Source organism: Triturus cristatus, chromosome 2_2 (assembly GCF_964204655.1).
Source record: "Triturus cristatus chromosome 2_2, aTriCri1.1, whole genome shotgun sequence".
Classification (NCBI taxonomy): domain Eukaryota; kingdom Metazoa; phylum Chordata; class Amphibia; order Caudata; family Salamandridae; genus Triturus; species Triturus cristatus.
Window position 1 is genome coordinate 801,993,177 of NC_140582.1, and position 17,119 is coordinate 802,010,295.

A 17,119-nucleotide genomic window follows, 5' to 3' on the forward strand; every position below is an offset into this window, starting at 1 on the left:
AACTGCGTGGCACTTGTGACTATTTATTTACCCAGAAGCCCGTGCAAATCTCAAACTTTGTATAAAAAACAGATTTTCCTCATATGTCCGAGTGAATGTTCTGGAATGTGAGGGGATTCACAAAATCCCTACCAACCATGGTTCTCACACTTACACCAATAGAAAAAACAGTACTTCACTGTGTATGAGGGGGCCAGCACCAGTGAAAAGAACAGTCTAAACTAGGGACCATGCAAACCAAGAGCCATCTTGGCAGGGCCTTATTTTGATCTGTTTCTGTCGCTGCTAGTTCTAAGGTTTCTGAAGTCCAACTGAAAATCTTTTGGTTGTAAACCCTTCCTCCCAGAGACATTAATAGATCCTTGCGTAAAGGAATCTTAATGTAGTTGCCTTGTGACAGATGAATCAGAGGTAAAAACAAAGTCTAATGTGCCAACCTGAGTCCAATTAGAATTAATGTCATCTAAGACATTGAGAACATGTTTATTACTATTGGGATTCATGAACTCCTGGCAAAAGTGTAAGCAAATATCCTTTACTAATTAATCAACAGATTGAAAAGGATGGTACAGCTTGCGACCAGTGAGTTCGCATTTTGCATCTCCTTTACAACAAACAGACATCTGTCTGACGTGCCCAACTTTATGAATTTATTCTTGACTACTGTCTCCTTTAATTAACACTTGTGTGGTGTTCTTGACCACTTTCTTAGCAGGTTTCAATACAGATTTCCTTCTCCTGTTACACGATGCACTACAATTGTGATGTTCCTAGCAAACATCCATTGCTAGGCTTGACAGAGGGTGAAAACATTGCAGTTGTGTTATCTATTAAAATCTGTTCCCGGTTGTTGTGAACTTAGCTTAAAAAATACATGGTTTCTGGATACACTTTGATTCTTGACAGTTGATATGTTTTACTGCTTCCTGATTTGATCATTGACTTGAAGGTGATGTAGGAAAGACTCTGCTCCCCTAAGGTGAGATGCATCCATGTTGATGATGGCTGTTCGGACTGGGCGTTTGTAATATCTTCCCTTTAACACATCATTGTTTCTCCACCATTGCAACTCCTTTTATTATACCAATCCCCTTCACTTGTGACCACAGGCTGCTTAACCAGTCCTGAACTGGTTACATATCTTTATTCACATCCACTCCCAGTAAAGTCTGCTGTTTCTGAGCATTGGGATAATAAATACTTTTCTATGTTGAATGTGAAACCCAGGCTTATTAATACTAATACATCTAAGCGTCATTCTTAGTGACAAACTAAGCTTCACCAACCATTATCTAAGTACGGATACACATTTCTGCCTGAATATCTTAGATGTTACTACTAGTATGAACAGACATTTTATAATCCTTGGTTCTAGTTGTATGGTATGGTAAAAGGTACTTTGAACTGATAATGAACATCTTTCGTGACAAACCTAAAACTTTAGATGGAATGGACGCATTAATATGTTAAAGTACATATCTTTTACATTTAAAGTTGCAAAAGTTGCGAGAAAATAGTCCTTCTCCAATAATGGTAGGACTTCATAGAGAGTTATCTGGAATATTTGTATTTTTTCAAACATGTTTAAGAACTAAAGATAAAGAATAGGTCCTATGAGTAAAATAATGTTTTGGGATCAGGAAGCAAACGTTATACTCCAGTGCTCTCGTCCAGAGGAGGTGTAATTTTAATTATAGCTCAACTATATTATTTTGCTGTGCCTGCATTTGATCTGGTTTGTCATTTTGTTTGGTTGTATATTTGAAGGAATGGTTTGAGATTATATGCAATAACTATTTTACTAATCACAAAGAAATGCTGAGATTCTAAATTGCTAAACCAAATGAGTAGGACAACCTTAAATGAGAACAAATTAGCACAATAAGAAAATCTCCACTTACTGAGGGAGAGCAAACATTAAAAATTTGTTTTAGCTTGCTCTCATAACGCAAAAGATTGCTTTTATGATGTATTTTTTAAAGTTCTACAGAAGTTGGATCTCTCAAAGTCAAACAAAGTGAAGTCCTCTTGGTATGGATCCAAGACGGACATTGTTGTTTGACAGTCAACAGAAAGTATGAAAAGTTTTCACACTATCTCCTTTCGAAAAAATAATTAAATTAAAAATGTAAAGGTCATCTTTTGTTATGAAGTTAAAAAAATAAACTAAGTACCACAATTCAGATCATTAAGAGCCTAACAGCAAGCTGATTCTAACCCAAGTGGAAAGAAAAGTGTACTGCAAGTTAGTAAACATGCAGAATTAAAACCACCATATGACAAAAAGCATTGCTTTTGCTTGCAATATTAAGCCGTTATGTGATGACAAAGGAAACTAGGTCAGTGCAAGTAGCTTCAGAGTGCTGATGCTTCAGTATAAATATTGTTAAACACAATTGTGTCATACACATTAGGACAACTAGGCAAAGAGGAACAAAAGAAGTAGGTAAAAAAACACTATAAAGTCCCACTAAGACATCCAATTTTTTGGGAATAGATGCCTGACCCAATAAATAGTGCCGTGCTTCGTCACTGGAGCCTATCAACACCCTGGTAGGGTGGTATCACCAGGATGGACTCTACCACACTTGGGAGTTCTTCCATAAAGTACGTGTGGATAAAGCAGGGATCCAGGAAGGTGAATTTGTAGGGTACCTTGGACATGAATAAAAACAAGAACAGGGTTTTAATTGAGTATTAGTGTCTCAATTGCACCGAATTTCTGCAAACACGTTTCGGCCCTTGCCAAGAGCCCATCCGGGTTTGGGTCCTTTGTCAGGGCTGTATGTATTTCCCTGCCTAGCTATACATGCACTCCATTCACATTTATGATGCCTAAGGCTCTCACCTGAAAATGAAACTTTCAGTTCAAAAGTACCCTATTATTGAGTGGTTCAAGAATCATTCGACTCTAGCTTGAGGTGCCATCCTGTAGTCAAACATTTGGCAGGGATTGGCAACCAGTGCTATTATCTACAGATGCCACTCAGACGGCTGTTGGTTAGAAACATGTTGGCAAAAATAAAGGGCAATTGACACACTAATGCTCAATTAAAACCCTCTACTTGTTGTATTCATGTCCACGGTACCCTACAAATAACAAGCATTGGCATAGCGAGTGAGTGAGTGATTTAGAAAGAAAGATTTAGCGAGCAAAATTTGGAGAGAGAGAGGTTTGGAGAGAGATTTGGAGAGAGAGAGAGATTTGGAGAGAGAGAGAGAGATTTGGAGAGAGAGAGAGAGATTTGGATAGGATAGGATAATCACTTATATAGCACAACGAATGCCGAAGCGTCTTGGCGCTGGTAAGCAGAGAGAGAAGACACCATCCTCAGAGGTTCTCATCAAAGAGCCATGTTTTTAACAGTTTTCTGAACGCTTGATGATTATCTGTTGATTTCAATGAACAAGGAAGCTTGTTCCAAAGACCAGCAGCACGGAAAGAAAAAGCTCTACCGCCCCATCTAGCTTTCCTGATCCGATTTATCTTAATAAGACTGAGTGGTGGACCTTAGCACCCGACCCGGAGAATAAGGAATGAGAAGCTTCTGAACATCCTTGGCTCCCCCCCCAAACACAGCCTTATGTACTAAGCATATAGCCTTAAAATCTATACGCTGCTGAACCGGGAGCCAGTGTAGTGTTTTGATTCCCACAGAGATAGATTGATCTCTGGGGACTTCTAGCAGAAGTCTTGCTGCAGCATTCTGAAGAGTCTGCAACCTTTTCATCAAAGTCTTATTTATCCCTAACAGCAAGGCATTGCAGTAGTCCTATCTGGACAACACAAGGGCCACTACCACAGTCTTGCGAAGGTCAGGTTCAATAAAAGGAAGGATCTTCCGCAAGGTCCTTATTAAAAAGGAACAGGATGATGCCAGGTTATTCACGTGCGCTGAGAAATTGAGCTGGTTATCAAACACGCCCAAATTTCTAACTTTGGGCACGGGACAGGGGCACTCCCCCTCCTCCACCGGCCACCAAGATCCATTCCACAAGGGGCTACCGTGGCCAAACTCTATAATCTCTGTCTTCTCGGTGTTAATTTTCAGGAAGCTATCCCGCATCCAACTCATAATTTCAGGCAGGCAGCTATGGAAATTGAAAGCCATGTCATCCGGTTGTTCAGCAGCCGAAACTATGAGCTGGGAATCATCAGCATAGGAGATTATCGTAAAACCATGTTTCCTAATGAGCTTGGTTAAGGGAGCTACATAGATACTGAATAGCGTCGGTGATAAGGCTGAACCCTGCGGTACACCACATGGCAAGTGAAAAATGTTTGACTGCAAACCATCCCATAGCAAGCTCTGCTCCCTACCTTCCAAGAAAGAAGAGAGGAGGGACAGTGCAGTTCCCTGAACATCAATCTCCTGGAGCCTCCGAATCAAAACCGCGTGGTTTAAGGTATCGAAGGCAGCCGACAGATCTAACATCACCAGGACTGCCCTACCTCCCCCGTCCACTATGCTCCGAATTTTCTCTGCTGCCACCAGAAGTGCGGACTCCGTAGAGTGTTGAGCGCGGAAACCGTGCTGAGAGGAGTCAAGCAGATCATGGGAACCAAGATATTCCGTTAAGGATCGGTTTAACTCCCTCTCCAGAACCTTGGCAGCCATAGGCAATGCAGCAATTGGGCGATAGTTCTTTAAAATATGGGGATCCAGAGTGTTTTTTTTTTTTAGCAGTGGTCTAATTATTGCCCTCTTCCAACTTGAAGGGTAACTGCCGGATTCAATTACTTGATTAATTAACGGGGACAACTCCTCTGCAATCAACTCTGCCGCAAGATGCAAAACTGAAGGGGGGGCAGGGGTCCAAGGGAGATCTTGATTTTGTTAAAGTAATCAGCCTGCACGTTTCCTCCTTTGTAATAGGGGCAAAGTTCCCAAGGCCAATATTGCCCTTGGGGCTAGGTTCCTGCCTTTGGCCGTGACACTCCGAGCTGGAGAACGAGCTCATGAAATCGTTGTGAATTGCCTGTACCTTATCCTGGAAGTACACGGCAAGCTTTTGGCATATTTCTTGGTCAGGCCGATAGGTGTTATCCTGAGGGAGCTTAGAAAGAGCAGATATAGTCTTAAAAAGCTCCTTGGTCGAGTTACCGGCTTCCCTAATCTTAGTCGCAAAAAAGGCACTTTTGGCTACAATTATTGCTTGTCTGTAGGCAGAGAGAGCGCAGTTATAGTGTTCTTTGCCCTCAACACTGTAGTCCCTTCTCCACCGACGCTCTGCCCTCCTACAGGTGCCTTTCAGGGCCTTGAGTTCGTTATTGTGCCAGGGCGCGGATGGTTTGGTTCTCCTGGAGCCAAGCAGCTTCTCAGGTGCTACCTCATCAGCCACCACCAGCCATCCATTCAAGAGCAATGCCTCCTCGGAAATATCTCTCCTGTAAGTGGGACGTGAACCTCCCAGTACAGAGCGAAAATTGTCCGCAGTCACCTGAGACCATGGTCTAATCTTTTGCTTCTCTAACCTGGGACCAGGGGGGGAATACTGATACTCCAGTCATGATATTAAAATAGACTGCCCTATGATCAGACCAAGGAAGAGTCATAATATTGACAATCTCCAAGTCCATGTTGTTAATAAAAATGCCATCTAAAGTGTGGCCCAGGCTATGAGTAGGACCCTTAACTACTTGATTAAAACCTAATGCTGCTAAGTTTTCAATCAACACAGCCACTTCCGGCTGATCCGTGAGTTCAAGATGGTAGTTAAAATCGCCCAGAATAATAAAAGGATGGTGATCCATCCGGGATTCTAAAAAATGCATAAGCATTGCAGGAAAAGTGGACTTGGGCCCAGGTGGACGGTAAGCTAATACTCCATGGAATTTATAGGAGTTGCCTACGTAGATGGTAAAAGAAAGTACTTCCGCGGGAAGATCTAGGTATGTTTCCGCACGAATTCTTAGGTGTGCTAAATGAACAACTGCAATCCCCCCCCTCCTTACCTATTCTATCCTGGGAAGTGACAACATACCCACTTGGTAAGGCAATATTCCAATCTGGACCGGATGTATTGTCCGTCCAGGTTTCAGTTAAAAATATTATATCAGGGGCGCCACTCTCAATCAAATCACAAATTTGATAACTGTGTTTGTGTAACGATCGGACAGTTACCAAAATACAGCTTAACATTTGGGGCTGTTTAGCTCTAGACGCGGAGTGCGCATTAAGTCCACCCTTATTCGCTGCATCTACTATGTGCTTCCTGTCCAACAGATTATTCAGGCCTGCCACCTCGCAAAGCCCCCTGTTCTGAAGAGCGCATCTAGTGCAGGACCAGAGCTCTGAAATCTCACGGGATAGGTCCCAGTCCTGGGGCCTGCATAGGGTGTTGTCCAGAGCTAGCAACTTACCTCTGCTGTAAAGGTATGTATTTGGAGGGGCAGGGGTCCTGGCGCTGGGCGTGATCCGGGGGCAGACGGGCTTGCCTTTGGCGCGCCGCCGGCGTGCCCGCTGCGCAGCCGTCCCAGCGCCTCTTTTGAATGCATTGGACCATGCCCCCCCCACTGACGCGTCAGCCCAGGTGCAATGCGGACCCGCCTACACCGGGTCCGCTTGGGTCGAGCGTCTGGAATACCAGCCGAAAACAAAACAGCGAAATACTCCCCCAATATGGCAGCTAAATCACTCGATCAACGATGTGCAAATATGCAATGTGCAAACTATTCAAGCAGCAGGTTTTAAAAGTCAAAAGTGCCTGTTTAAAAGCAGCACGATTAGTAGTGATTTAAAAAGATGGTGCAATTTGCGTTTAGAATGTCAACATATACAAAATCACGCTTTCAAGTAATGCAAAAGATAGGCTGAAGGAACACTGAAACAGAACAGCGAAGCCCTCTCTGTTAACCGCTGCGTGGAGAGAGAGAGAGATTTGGAGAGAGAGAGAGATTTAGAGGGAGAGATTTAGAGGGAGAGATTTAGAGGGAGAGATTTAGAGGGAGAGATTTAGAGGGAGAGATTTAGAGGGAGAGATTTAGAGAGAGATTTAGAGGGAGATTTAGAGGGAGAGATTTAGAGGGAGAGATTTAGAGGGAGAGATTTAGAGAGAGATTTAGAGAGAGATTTAGAGAGAGATTTAGAGAGAGATTTAGAGAGAGATTTAGAGAGAGATTTAGAGAGATTTAGAGAGAGATTTAGAGAGAGATTTAGAGAGAGATTTAGAGAGAAATTTAGAGAGAAATTTAGAGAGAAATTTAGAGAGAAATTTAGAGAGAAATTTAGAGAGAAATTTAGAGAGAAATATAGAGAGAAATTTAGAGAGAGAAATTTAGAGAGAGGAATTTAGAGAGATTTAGAGAGAGATTTAGAGAGATTGAGAGAGAGGGAGAGAGATTTAGAGCGAGAGAGAGATAGAGAGAGATTTAGAGAGAAGGAGAGAATTAGAGAGAGAGAGGGAGGATTGGCTTTTAAGGAATCAGCAATGAACGGGACACTAGGTGCTTGCTCGGGACTGTGCATAGGGGCCGGGCGGGGGAGGGGCTTCACTGGTCAGGACGGTGCAGTGAACATAGATGGAACCCTTGGATTGCCCACAAGAGCTAATTACTCAAAATTCTGCACGGAACAATAGGGGCGAACTGCTCAGGAGTGTGCACGAAACAGCAAACTGACATATCAGGATTGTGCACCTAACATAGCGGGCTCACTGCTCAGGATTATACACCTAACATAGTGGGCCGACTACTCAGGATTGTACACAGGTAGGAAGAACATTGCTTTGGATTGCGCACAATTAGATGGGTCAAAATTATTCAGAATTTCGCACAGTTTGTTAGGGAGAAAGAAGCCTGCTCAGGATTGTGCACAATTAGGTAGGGAGAACACGGCTCAGGACTGTACATAGTTCGGTATAGAGAAGCAGCTCTAACAGTTAAGCCACTAAGAGGGGGGCATAAGTAGGCACACAGCAACTCTGCCTACCAAGAGAGGGATGGGCTCCTTAAAGACGTAACGGGATGAATACTCATTGCGAATTCACCAATTCCGAAACAAAACACAATGGGCAGAGTAAAAACACAAAACAGCAAAGTAATATATCTAAATCCAGCCAAACCTGTGACATCTGGTGTGGTCTCCATTATCAAAGACTAAATCTTAGCACCAGGGAGTGTTTATAGCCAATTGCGGGGTTATAGTTACCACGAGGTTCATTCTTACGGGAAACAAAACAACAAAAAAGCGAGCACCATCTGTTTCCAATTACCGCCAACGCGATAATTGGAGACAGATAAGGTTGAAGCTTGCGCCCGAGGACCCTAGGCCATCCAACAAACAAGGCGAGACAATCACCCACCTTGCACCAATTGCGTGCTGCATTTTAAAAAAACACACATGCACAAGCCAATTGCGGGCTCAGAAAAAAACAAAAGTGTTCAGTGCTCAAAAGCCCTTACTTAATGCCTTGCAGCACATGCGCGCTGGCTCAGGCGAGACCTAAAAAGGAATTCTTTTTGGTTATACCGCAAGGCATTTTTAGCATTTTCACCTTCCTGGATCCCTGCTTAATCCAGACAATTACTTTATATAAGAACTCTCAAGTTTGGTAGAGTCCGCCCTGGTGGTACCACCCTACCAGGGTGCGGCTAGGCACCGATGCTGAAGCATGCACTATTTGGTGGGTGAGGGGTCGATTCCAAAATCTTTGGATGTCTTAGTGGCACTTTCAAGTGTTTTTTTCCTCTTCGCCTAGTTGCCCTATCGGGTATGAAATATTTTCTGGGAAAATGCAACTAGGATTTTCTCTCGCACTCCCTTTGTGAAAACAGATAACACAATAGAGATCTGTGATGGTAAAAGGCTAAAAATACTTCTTTAGAATTGTTCCAAAACGAGCTATCTGAACTCTTCCTGGCAACATCCTAAACAGGATTAATTATGCATATGAAAGCTACATTGTGAAATATGCGATATTTTTCTAAAATATTCAGCCTTCATCAATCAACATAAACAATTGTTTCAGAAGTACATCAGGTGACGAGGGGGTGGCACTCAAGCCCCTGGTATAACCGAAGAGTCATGATTATAATGTTCGCCATTGCCGACTTTCAAGGGAATTTAAAGACAAGAACATCAGAAAAGTTGATGTTTTGCAGCTAAATGAATTAGAATTGTCCGATATACTGATTATAGAACAAACCAGAGTACATCACCAGATATTTCCCATTTGCTTCTAGAGAGAGGAGTAAAATAGTCATTTGCATTAATACAACTAACCTTGGAGGTGGCATTGCTAGCTTGTAAGGGGGTGGAGGAGACGTAAAATCGGGTTTGACAGACTGGGGAGCTGAATCTTTTTCAGAATTTCCAACACGACCCTGTTGTACCTTGAAGAAAGAAAAAAGAATGATTTATAATTATATAAATTTCAACTGGAACTTCTGAGGGGAAACAGCGCTATCAACACAATGCAATTCCATTACAACACAGTCGTTAAAACGACCGCGTTGTTTCTACGCGATCTATTACATTGCAAGTCGTATCAACGACTTGCTGTAGGGGGCGTGCAATACCAGGGAATGTGTTGGGTTTTAAATCCAACACCTTCACTGCTGTTGCGCAAACTTGAGTAGGAATAGTAATTAATACTATTCCCAAGTACAGCGCGCCCCCTACAGCAAGTCGTTGAAACGACTTGCGATGTAATTGATCGCGTAGAGACAACGCGGTCATTGTAACGACCACGTTGTAATGGAAGGCGTAGTGAAAGCATTCGTTGTAAAGGGCCTTATTCACTTCTGAGACATTGAGCACATTCACGACTCTTCAAAAACAAATGAATTTCAGAAAGCGAGTAACAAACGCTAGTGTGTTCAATAGGTTTTACCTCCGTTTAGAATGTGTTGGAACAAAAACTTATATTTATAATGTCTATTGTCAAATCTAAAACCTCATTGAAAATGTTGATTTATAAATACCATGCGGTAAATCAATAAATTTGTTTCTTTTTTAGTACGTTAAGAGAATAAAAATCAATTAACCCTTTCCTACCAGCTACAATCAGTTGCTATCATAAAACAAATCCCAAACCTAAACATCTCAGCTACACACAACCACTCCTAAATATTTACTTGTCTCCACTGTACCCTCAACCAAATTTGATTTTTGAACCAATTCATCTCAGCAGCAGACAGTAAACTTAATACTATTGCTTACCAGCCTTATAAATCAGCGGCAACACATCCACAACTATGACCATTTTAAATTCTCTGATTTTTTTTTTAAAACCACAAGAGCAGGTTAATACTGAATTGGAGTGTCATGGTCAGGAAGATTCAATTAAAGGATTCCTTATGAGTCATTTAAGTAGAACTCTAATTGCCTTTAGGGGGATCTTACATCTACACATCATGAAAACAGTCACACTTAACTGTGAAACCTGAAAGCAGTGTCACTATTAATTCCTTGTAAAATGAATGAACTGCACTATTGGAAACACCAGACCACAAGTGTTTTAATAATCTATTTGGCTGAGTAATGTGAAAAGAAATTTAGCATGTTAACAGATTTTGGATAAAATAAATGTTTGGACACAAATGTAAAAAGAGAAACTGAATATTCGAAGCACACACAGGACAACTAATTAAACAATACCATAGCATTTTGTAAGGAGAACACTTGTGTCAAATTAAGTATATAACCAACACACATGCTAATTTTTAACAGAACATTTATGTAATATTAAATTTCAATGATAAAAGTTCATGCCACAGTTCTTGCAGGCATGTTGAATCTTATGAAGAATACTCCAGTTCAATATCATCTTTCAGTATCGGTAACACTCTTTCAGATCAATACTCTATCTACCCACTGATTTCACAACTTTTAAAGAGTTTTCCCAGCACCATTCAAAGAGCTTCCCTAACTCCTGCATGCCAGTAGGAGGTGCTTACAGTGTCAGTCACAGCGCTATCCCATGCTGGAATTACTAACATGGAGGCACCACCCATGCACAGTGACGTTAGGTTTTTTTCAGACCCTCAGAAGTAGGGACAAAACTGACAAAGTGAAACTAGCAGTGAGCAAAATCTAACTTGAGCTTTTATGAATTCCAAACAGTCCTCAACATAGATTGGGGACTTGGGTGGTTAGGCATTTGAAGGTAGATAAGTATGTTCATCATAAAGTGTTACAAATGATAAGTACCCTATTATTCTGATAAACACCTCTGCAAGCAGATTCCTCACCAAATCAATCCCTAGCCCCCACCACATGGTTTGTCTAATGAGTGGACTTACACCATAAGCCCTGCCAATGGACCTTACAATCAACATAGTAGTGCTTGGTAAACTTGTGGACAAAAGCAACATAGCGGCCTGACATGCCCAAAACAGCAACACCCTGAGGCAAAGCTGTAGTTACAGCGTTAACTCTTGTGGAAGGAACCGTGCAGGAAGCTGGCTCTTTATATAGTGCACTAACGAGGTACACTGTGCAGAGAGTACAGGCTAACCTGGCAAAAATTATAACACTAAATGCTCTCTTTTGAGGAACTGTGGGCGAGCAGTTTAGTCTTATCAGAGGGTAGTGCTAAGCATTTGTTGTACTCACAGAGGCAATAAATGAAACACACTGATACCAAGTACTTTGTAAGCAAGTAAGTACTTTTTAAAATAGCGACTTTCACAGGTAAGTAAAATGTTCACCTAAATGCGTCTTCACGCGTAATTCTTTCCTACGGGAGAAAAAGACATACAGTGTACAGGTACATGCAGTGGGTTTTCAGGGCTCCACTTCAGGACTTGGGAGGGGTAAGGTCCAAAGTACCACCAGCAGTTAGAGTTTAACTGCCATGGGGTGGACGGATGCAGAGGTGCTGGTCAGGTTGGTGACCTTGCATACTAAGCAAAGGCGAGAGAGGGGGCACCTACAAACAGGCTGCAGAGGGGGACTTGGGGACAAGTCAGTGAGCTCCCAACACAAAGCTCGCTTCACAAGTGTCCTGGAAGCAAGGCAGCACAGTCTGTTCTCAAGAACCCAGGCCTGGGCACTCGGCTGCAGAGGGGTAAAGTCAGCTGGACTAGTGCGTTGCAGATCCTAGCGGTGGTCAGTCTCGCCAGTTGACAGTGCAAAAATCTGGACAGCTGGGCCACTCTGGAAGTGAGTCTCTGCGGTGCTGATGTCCCTAGACGGCTGCTCAGTCTCAGAGTCCAGACTGGACTCAAACAGGCTTTAGTTGCTGCAAGGGGTCAGTACCCCAGGTATTGTCGCTGTGCAGCTCCGGTTGGTCCTGGCATCTTCTCACATGGTGGGGAGACAGACTGGACCCACTGGAGCACAATGAACTCTTCCTGGGTAGCTGCTGTGTCTCTACGACTGAAAAGCCGCAGCACGGTAAACCAGACTCTGCTGTTTTGGTGCCTGTTGACTGCAGGGGAGTAGCTCCTCTACTCCAAGGGAGACAGCCGGCAATTTGCGAAGGGCTGGCAATCTACTGGGGTTCTTGGTAGAGGTTCAGCTGCCGGACGAGTCGGTTTCATCACGGTTGTCAAAACTAGTGCAGACAGGCAGGGTTTGGTGCCAAAAAGTCCACAGCAAGTCTTCAGTTCTTGTGTTCGCTGCTTTTTTGTAGTCTTCTTCTGGGTCAGTCAAAATGAATTGCTGACACCAAGGGGTCACCTAAATACTCACTTTTTAGGGGTGTTAAGAGGACTGACAGGTGGTAGCCAATGGGCTACTCACCTTCAGGGTGACTACACCCCCTATATGACCACTTCCTGTTGAAGTGGGCATAAACCTGACCCAGTGAATCTAAATCCACCAAGATGGTGATATTCTAGTTTTTGTGTTCACATAAGGTAGCCCCAATTAGGGGTGGTACTGGCCTGAAATTAAACACCTCCAAACTAGCCAATTTTACCACCTGTCCTGGTGTCAAAGGCGCCCTGGGCAGGGGGTGGCATTTCCCCAGTCTGTGGGAAGCCTGGGTCGCATTTCAAAGGCGGCAGAGGTCTTGGGAGCCTCTTGCCTTGATATGCATAATAACCGCAAAAGAAGCACTTTCCTAGGGGACCATACGGAGACTCTAGGGCAGACTCAGGTGAGTTGTGCAGACCACTGGTGTAGGAGAGTAGGGTCTGCTATCCTATGGTCACCCCAAATTTTTGCTTTTTGCTTCACTGGTTTTTGACATATTGAGGCTGTGGGCCTGCCAATCAGACCCCCAGCCTGCTGTTCTCTCTACTAAATTAAAACTATGCACCCTAGGTGCATAACCAATTGGAAGTGGATCACCCTGTCAGCCCCTGTACCAGTGTACACTAGGTACCCAGGGCATTGGTGTACCCAAGGCCTGCCAGGGGCTGAAGCATGTATTATGCCACCCCAGGCTTGGCCTAACAATCTGACACAACTGGCTGATCACTCAGCTGGGGTAAGTTGGTGTAATCACCTCTTACTTAGGTGTAGTATACTTATACCTAACCTTAAATGGGACACCTGGTAACCTATAAGTCACTCCTATGGCAGGCCTTAACAATCCTGAAGGCAGAGTGCTTGGTTCCATGTGAGATGGTGCTCTGGCATGAGCTGAGCCTGTCTGCAGTGGTCGGAACAACTTCCTTCTACTGTTTCCAGATATCGTCATACCATATACTCTTAAGTGCATTATGAACCTCGCGGTTAAATGCTATCTTTGGTTTGGCTTTATCAAAACATGTCGAGTAAGGTGTCATACGAATTGGAATACTAACCCCTCGCCAATTCTGGCGACGGGGTTAGCATTCCACCCTTCTAGAGGGACACGACATGTACAGTACCTGAAACCCGGGTAAAATCAGACATAGCCTCAGCTCCACAAAATGGATGCTGCCACCACAGACACAAGTCTGCCCTCCTGCTGCTGGGAGTCCTTCCAGCTTGGGAGGTGTGGACAAAGGGTTTCCTGCCAGGGGAGGTGCGTGCACCACCCCAGACAGGATTTTGTGTATTGGTCAGGTAGGGCTTGAAAGAAACCAGACATGCCTGTGGCTCACAAGGAGCCTCGGTGCATATGCCAGTTCAAACCGGTCCTGGGGCACACCAGTCCCGGGCCTGGGGCGAACTGGACAAAGGATTGGGGGTGTAACCACCCCCCTTCCTGGTCCCACCCATAGGGAGGGACCTAGCAGGTAGTCCGGCCCCTAGAATCCGCTTAAAGGTAGGAGCTGTGTCCTAAGACTTCAGACATCCTGGAATCAACTTAACACTAAGAAGAAGACGGGAACTTCGACGCTCTGCCACACAGAGGACTGAAGCAAATCTCCCCTGTGGTCAGGGAGTGACCACCTTGCTAACGCAAGCACCATCCAGCGAATCAACGTCTGCTTTGCCGCCGCCTCCCGCCGGAGCCCGAGCCCAGAGACTGACAAGACCTGGTCCTCCAGACCTCTCACCGCCCGATCCACAGTCCCTGCAAAGAGGAGACCCGTGGAGGCACCGAGACACGTGGAGCCAGCCATCTTGGAACGACTACGACAAGCTGACAAGTGCAACAACCGAGGCTCCCTCCAAGTTGTGCTTTGGGATCTGAGAAGCCCAACACCCGAGCAGCATCTGCACCAAAGGTGAGCCCTCCAGCATCTCCACGATCTGCGTGGGGCCCTTCTGCATTTTGCCACTCGACGCGCCTAACCGGTTGCTGGCCCGCTGGCTAGTAGCCATCTTGGCGACGAACTCTACGAAATACACCGCTGGTCTGGTTGCTCCAGACTGGCCCTTGCTCCCCTCCAAAGGAGCAGTCCTTCTGACCTTGCTGGTCAGAACCATCAGCTTATTTCATCTCCTACAACAATTGCTTTTGCCAAGGCTTGTTTGCTTCGATCAAGTCGCCGACACCGCCGACAGCGAGAGCCTGCGTGGGACAGCTCGTGAACCGACTCCTGGGCGTCGTCGACCTCCAGGGACCACGTGGCTGCAGAGACAAGCTACACCTTTCCTCCTGTTTGCACCCGACATTGCCTGGTACCCACCTGGTGCCACGCCGGTCACTGGCTAGTGACTGTGAACACTGTCCCCTCTGCTTACAGGTCTTCAACATCTCCGATCCACTCTTGGATCCACTGCATCTCTCCCGGACCGACCGCCTGCAGCATCTTTGTCTTCAAGCTCCACGGAACAGATAGAAGAAACCTGACGCACTTCGAGGCCTATGCACCCGCTTCCTGTGGGTGAGGTAAAGCTGGCACAGCTGTGCCCAAGTGTAGTATTACAACTCTAGTGCCTGTGTTCCAAATCTTGAGTTCCTAGTCCATCCGGAAGATCCTCTTTGCAGTAACTTTGTACTTTTTACGCACCCATTGAAACCTATGGGAGCACGCGTGTGACTATTTGCTCTGCACACGCCACCCGTGGAACTCCTGGTCACTAACTGACGTTAGCTCCTTGTAGGCCCAGCGATTCTAGAGGCCCTAGGCCTTTCCCCTTTTCTGTTCGTGGTACTTATACCACTATTTTAGTATATGGTTCGAGTGCCCACCAGGGCCTATCCATATAAAGTGCAACTTCTGTGTATTCTGTGATAATCTTGTTTGACGATTTGTGCTCCTGTGCTCATAAAGAGACTAGGGGTTACTTTGAGAAATAAATACATATATATTTTGAATATATATCTGTGTGGTGTCCTTTCATTGGTATAAAAGGGGGTTACATTTGGTAAAACAGCTGGCTTAACACGCTTCACGAGTTTAGCCTCAAAGACTGCTTAGCCTACGCTACCACTAGGGCAGCTAGTCCGAAAAGGTTGACTTACAACCACACCATAAGGGTTGCTTGGCATGGTACAAGGTGATCACTTTAACTAGTGAGCATCATATACCAGGCCAACTTCTCACAACTGGCATTTTGTAGATCCAAGTAAAGGACTACATCAGAAAAAAGATTATCCACTGTAGAATCCTACATGAAAAAAGAGACAGACTCCATAAGACTCATATGAAGAAAGAAATATTTACTATACGTGAACACAGAAACAGCTGGTCTAGTAACCAAGTGTCCAAATTGCAGAAGTTCAGCACAGTCTTTTATTCCTGCCAACCACAAAAAGGCATTTCGGTACATGTCCAATAAAATCACAAGTACAAGAGAATTTCTTTGCAACTAAGGACCAATAAATCACATGTCCATTATCAGACTGCACAATTTACCCAATTATGAGATACAGAGCCAATCAGAATAAGGTAATAGTGCCCGCCACCAGAATGATACAGTGTGGTGGTGCTCATCATACTCATGTGTCCAATTTATTGGGATAGCAGCTTTTTTCTAAGCCAAAGCAATGCAGCAACCATTCAGAGGTAGACGCTTTGCCTCATCCATTTATGGCATGCTAACAGTGCCTTGTTGTTTGGCTAGCATGCAATTGCAAGTCACAGGTAATGTCTTTGAGCAAGCCTTGCGTTGCGCTACAACATCTGTACTTCGGCACAGTACATTAGTTCACCAAGGGTCAAGCATATTGCTTAGCATCACTGAATATCATATAAGACCAGCACAGAAGAACAAGTTACTAACTAATGTAAGAAACATTAGTTAGTTAGATTCCTCACCTTAGAATATCCCCAGGCGTCAGACTGGATCCGGAAGATTTTTGTAGCAATACCCCTTGCGCGTCGCTAGGCGTCGTCTGCGGCTCCGCGTCCGTCGTTGGTGTCGTGCGCCGGAATGACGTTGGAGTACTTAGACGCCGCGCTGACGTCAGTTCTTGTACATAGCTTTCCGCGCCAGGAACGCAGAGCCATGCAAGAGACCGACACTGGTGCCAAAAAGTCTAGGGCCCTGAAAAGGATAGCCTTAACCCTAGATGTCAGTTCGCAGAACGGGGAGGATGGATGGGTGGGTCGGTGAGGAATCTAACGAACTAATGTTTCTTACAGATACATCGTTACCGAAGGTAAGTAACTTGTTCATCTGAAAGAAACACGTTAGTTAGATTCCTCACCTTAGAATAGATACCCAAGCAATACCAACCCCGGTGGTGGGTCTGCGAACCAAGATCACACCAGAAAGTCCTGGAGGACAGAACGGCCAAAGAAGCCATCCCTCCGGACTTGGCTGTCTAGGCAATAGTGCCTGGCAAACGTGTGCAGCGAAGCCCACGTCGCCGCCTGACAGATGTCCTGCAAAGGGACTCCCCG

At 44.6% G+C, this 17,119-nt stretch overlaps 1 protein-coding gene across 1 annotated transcript in view; it reads right to left on the reverse strand.

The window, feature by feature from the left end:
* Positions 1-17,119, reverse strand: part of FIP1L1 (factor interacting with PAPOLA and CPSF1) — a 520,306-nt gene that overhangs the window by 209,145 nt on the left and 294,042 nt on the right. The window contains exon 8 of the mRNA XM_085642102.1: positions 9,225-9,334. Coding sequence (XP_085498228.1) covers positions 9,225-9,334 — 110 coding nt within the window. The remainder of the gene's footprint in view (positions 1-9,224; positions 9,335-17,119) is intronic.